Source organism: Carassius carassius, chromosome 34 (assembly GCF_963082965.1).
Source record: "Carassius carassius chromosome 34, fCarCar2.1, whole genome shotgun sequence".
Classification (NCBI taxonomy): domain Eukaryota; kingdom Metazoa; phylum Chordata; class Actinopteri; order Cypriniformes; family Cyprinidae; genus Carassius; species Carassius carassius.
Window position 1 is genome coordinate 18014888 of NC_081788.1, and position 5430 is coordinate 18020317.

At 45.1% G+C, this 5430-nt stretch overlaps 1 protein-coding gene across 1 annotated transcript; it reads left to right on the forward strand.

Moving 5' to 3' along the window:
* Window positions 1-317: 317 nt before the first annotated feature.
* Window positions 318-5137, forward strand: rbm15 (RNA binding motif protein 15). Its single transcript, XM_059522776.1, has one exon. It carries the CDS (start codon window positions 558-560, stop codon window positions 3114-3116), a length of 2559 nt encoding a protein of 852 aa, XP_059378759.1. The 5' UTR covers window positions 318-557; the 3' UTR covers window positions 3117-5137.
* The last annotated feature ends 293 nt before the right edge of the window (window positions 5138-5430 follow it).

The following is a 5430-nucleotide window of genomic DNA, read 5'->3' on the forward strand; positions in this document are numbered from 1 at the left end:
ATCACCATCTGTTGGACATGAAGTGAACTAGGAGATTTGTTTTCAGTTATGTTTATTTGAGCACTCACAATTTGTAAACGTTATAGGCCTACATTCGTAATTTAAATGAAATGTAAGGAATTAATTAAATGAAATTAAATTTCAAGTCTTTAACATGAGCTAAAAACATCAACACTAATTTAACTAAGATATTATATTTTCAGTGCATCCTCCCAACTTCATAAAAGATTAGTTAAATGTTATCTCTCTTGTGGCAATGGTAAATATTTGGCGTTTGAAACTTAAAATGGTTTACATCGAGTCTGGGCGCTGTAAGGGAGGTCTTGATTGACAGACAGAACAACCAATGGCGTTGACTTTTGTCAGAGATTCAAACCAATCAAAGTCGACGGGCGGGTCGTGCTTTGCTTTAGTCTTGACAAGATGGCGTATGCGGTTGTTTTGCCGCAGGGACACTGAACAAATTAAACACTTGCTCGTGTAAATTCGTCGACATTGCGATAGCATAACTGTTAAAAAGTTTTTTGTTAGCCGCGCAAAGCCGGAGGATATCTACGATGAAAGGGAAGGAGCGGTCGCCGGTGAAAAAGCGTTCAAGGGCCTTGGATGATATACGAGACAGGGGAGGAAGCCATCCGACCAGTAAGAAAATGGGGGTTATCTCGATTTCTGGCGGCGGAAACAACAACGGCAATAGTTCATCTAAAAGCGAAGGGGGTTCCGCACGACGGGCACTGATCGGAGATAAAAGAGATGGACGGGATTTTGACGGACATGTATCCAGTCGGACTGGAAATAACCACGGTTACACTAGCCCTGTTGCGAGCTCGAGCGGCAAGAATCACGCCTCGAGTCTGTCCTTAGAGGCGGCCGCGCGCACCAACTCGCGCGGAGAGCCGCGCGCCCCGCTTCCCCCAAACGAAAGTGAGTACAAAACTTTAAAAATCAGCGAGCTCGGCTCCCAGCTGAGCGACGAGGAAATCGAGGACGGCCTCTTTCACGAATTCAAAAAATTTGGCGACGTGAGTGTTAAAATCAGCCGAGTCAACGACGAAAGAATCGCATTCGTCAACTTTAGGAGACCGGATGATGCCCGAGCGGCAAAGCACGCTCGAGGCCGGCTGGTGCTCTACGACCGTCCTTTGAAAATTGAGGCAGTCTACTTGAACAGGAGGAGAAGTCGATCTCCGGTTGATAAGGACCATTTCTCTGTAGCAGGCCACAGACATTTGCATACACAGAGGCCGCTCTCTCCAACCGGTCTGGGTTACAGAGACTACCGTTTACAACAGTTAGCGCTGGGTCGGCTTCCTCCTCCCCCTCCCCCGCCTTTACCGAGAGAGCTTGAAAGAGAGAGAGAATTTGCCTTTTATGAAGCCAGGGCGCGGCCCGCGTACACCGCGGAGCGAGCCGCTCCTTTCCGCGAGGAGGACTTTATCTCTCCAGAGGACGACCAGAGGGCCAACCGCACACTATTTCTGGGTAATTTGGATATTACTGTGACTGAAAATGATTTGAGGAGAGCTTTTGAACGATTTGGGACCATCACAGAGGTGGACATTAAAAGACCAAGTCGGGGCCAGAGCAGCACCTATGGCTTTCTTAAATTTGAAAACTTGGACATGGCCCATAGAGCAAAAATTAGCATGTCTGGGAAAGTTGTGGGTCGAAACCCCATTAAGATTGGCTATGGCAAAGCCACCCCCACCACACGCTTATGGGTGGGTGGTCTTGGACCTTGGGTGCCTCTGACTGCGTTAGCCAGGGAATTTGACCGCTTCGGCACTATCAGGACTATAGACTACAGAAAAGGGGACACCTGGGCTTATATTCAGTATGAAAGCCTGGATGCTGCTCAGGCGGCTTGCACACACATGCGTGGATTTCCCCTCGGCGGTCCCGACAGGAGGCTGAGGGTGGACTTTGCTGACACGGAGCACCGCTATCAGCAGCAGTTCTTGCAGCCCCTCCCTTTGCAACATTATGAAATCGTGGCTGAATCTTTTGTCCATCGTGCCACCCCCGAAGCCATCAGGGTCCGAGAACGAACTCCCCCACCACTGCACTTCAGAGAAAGAGAACTGTATGCTGGGGCAGAATGGCCTGCGCCTGCAATTCGTGAACGTGTACGAATGCCTGCGTTTGAGCCCCTCGAACACTTGGAGCGAGAGCGACGGCGAGAGGCGTGGTCACTGGAGCGGGAGCTGCCAGGCAGGGAAGCAGCACGCAAGCGACGGCTCATGGAAGATGGGAGACATCTGGAGTGTTCACCTGACAGCAGCAGCGAGTGGGCGGCCCGTCGTCGCAGACCACCATCCCTTGAGGGCAGCCCAGAAGGGAGCAGTCGAGATGGACGATTCAGTGACTCTGAGCGGACAGCGAGAGCCGACCGTGTGTCTCCAGCACGAGAGAGCCACAGCAGCCTGGACAGAGGCCCTAGTGAAAAGCGCATCAAAAGCAGCAGCACCCTCTTAGAGTCTAGTGTCGGCGTGAGTCCTGCAGAGAGAAAGCGCAAAGCGGGCGATTCAGCCAAAGGTCCCTCCAAGAGGGACCGATCTGAGAGCAGCTCCAAAAGCCAGGCTTCAAAGCAGGATGCAGGGGGAAAGCTGAGCATGGCCTGGAATGGCATGCTGCTCCTGAAAAACAGTAACTTCCCAGCCAGCATGCACCTTCTGGAGGGGGACCTGAGCATTGCCAACAGTCTCCTCATCGACGGCAGCACGGGCGGTAAAGTCACACAACTACGCATCACACAGCGCCTTCGTCTTGACCAGCCCAAGATCGACGAAGTGTCTCGCCGCATCAAAGTCGCAGGCCCAGGCGGGTATGCGGTTCTACTGGCGGTTCCAGGCAGCTCTGAGGAGACTTCATCTTCGGACCCAGCAGCATCGACGCAGAGGCCCCTGCGCAACTTGGTTTCGTACCTGAAGCAAAAGCAGGCCGCCGGGGTCATCAGTTTACCCGTCGGGGGGAGTAGAGATAAGGACAACACTGGGGTCCTGCACGCATTTCCACCATGTGATTTCTCTCAGCAGTTCTTAGATTCTTCTGCGAAAGCTCTTGCCAAAACCGAAGAGGACTTCCTGGTCATGATCATTGTGCGAGGAGCATCTTAACAATAATAATACACACAAAAGTGTTGTTAAATGCAAGCTTCTCTTAATGTCTCTTAATTGCATGCTCTCTAAAGCTGATGTGGTACTAGAGTAAAGAGCAAATGTTATGACCTGCTCTGCCAAACATGTACAAAAAAGAGAGAAAAAGGCCAATTCGTATAGCAAAGTTTAGCTCTATAGCAATATATTTGTTTTCATTTGCAATTTATTCAGATGTCTAGTTTGTGATAAGTTGTACCCTGCTTAAAAGAATGATATTGGGAATATTAGAATAGGAATTTAATTTGCTATTGGTCATTAAATGCTTTCTAGTTCCAACACTTCCTATCAACATGTATTTCAGTCAGATTCCAGACAGTCATCCCTGTACGAAATCTTTTTTGGAAAATGTTCATTTCATTCATGTTCATGATTCTCAATTAATCTGATTTAATGGGAACCTGGTTTATGTGTCTTGATGCTTTGAATAATCATTCAGTAATGGGGAGTGTAATATAGATATACAGTCCTGTAGGCCACTTAAACAGACAGAATATGTTGAAACTGCATGTTGATGCTAGTGTTGTACATTAAGCCGTTTCAGAGGTTTAATATATGTAGCCAAAAAAATGTCATCAGTGTTATATCGATTGATACAGGCTGCATTTTAACACCCCTTTATCACATTCAAAAATAATTTGTGAACTTATTTTGATTTATAAACCTAGATTTTTCTAAGCCCTCCTTAGACCAAAGCATAACATCAAGCATTCAGTTTGTGTTTAAAGAAGAAAAAGTTGTTCTGATAATACTGTTTTCATGTTTTTGGGTTACATTTGAAAGGTTTTGAATGAAGCATAATTCTGTTTTCAAATGGGATAGTGTGAAATGTCTGAGATTAAATTATGATGGGTCACAAATAATTAATTTGATTAATTAACACTGGTTTTAATTCATTGTTCCCCATTGGACTGTCATAATTTTCCAGGTAAACCTATTTACTGTGAAATTGTTGATGATATTGTTATTGAGGTCTCTTTATAAAGATAGACAAAAAAAGGTGCACTTGCTGTAAAAACAGACTTTTTTTAGATCATCAGTGTAAAGTGATTGTGGCCTATAATGTGATATTGTCATAATCATCCATAATTTGCTAGATATGCCATGTGGATAGCACTAAGAAATGAATATGTATAACTCATTAAAAAAATTCAGGCCCACATACCTGTACAAAAAACTTGACTTGATGCCCTAACGATTTAGTTCTCGTGCAGCTGTAAGACAGTCCTACATTTTATTTCATTGACACACTTTTAGTTGACAATATAGACCTATATTTAAGTATGTTTTTAGTTGAATAGCAATTTATGTTTGAAATATTACATGATGTTGTGGTTCTTATATGTCATTGTTTGAATGGTTTTAAAATGACAGTCCACAATTTTCTCTAAAATCCTGAAGAAGTAGAAATTTGTGTTCTTAGTCTGTTTAGTTTATTGCAGTGTACTGATCCGTTGCATAACTAACATCTTTTCATGTTTGACTTCCCCCCCACTAAATTGTGTTTTAAAAGTTGATCAGTTGGTGATTTCATAATATAACAGCTGTCTGTGTACATGAATAAATGGACATACTGTACGTTCAGTCTCGGCCACACAGGACAGGAAATGGACCGTTCCTCAAGTGGACTTCACATGGCTGGAAGCAGAAATGATTGTTTGAAATGATTCAGGAGCCCTTTGGATGCACAGGGGCAAGAGCTTTCCATTAAGTGTTAGTTTACTCTCACTGAGAGCATCTTCCTGCTTGTGTAATTGTTTTTTTTTTTTGTGCTTACAGTTCCCGTATTTAAACGGAAATAATGACACTCTTGATTTGTGCTGTATTTACCTAATTTCTTGATTGGGGGAGAAAGAGGAAGCGGTCACTCACTCCTTGCACAGCTCTTGATATGGCTGTTTGTACACACAAAAAGTGCACTGGCCCCTCATTTGATTATATCACGCTATCAATAAATTGTTTCATTTGAGGGAGAAAATGTTTATTCGTTGGAAATCAATTGAAGAACGCCTGCCGCTGCTTTTTCGTTTGTGTTTCGGGAGGAATTGTTGCTCGATTGGTTGTTTCTGCTCAGGAAAGAGAAATTCTCCTCCTTTGTGTTCGGCCCAGGATCAGTCATGGCAGTGTGAGAGCTCTTTTGAGGCTCAAAGTTGTTGTTGATCTGTGTTTTCCACCCTTGTGTCCTGGAGTGGCCCTACATGCTAAGTAACCTGAGGGTCCTGCTGCCCCCAACCCTCAAACAGATCAGGGAGAAGGGGGCCGTTCTTCTGAGCTT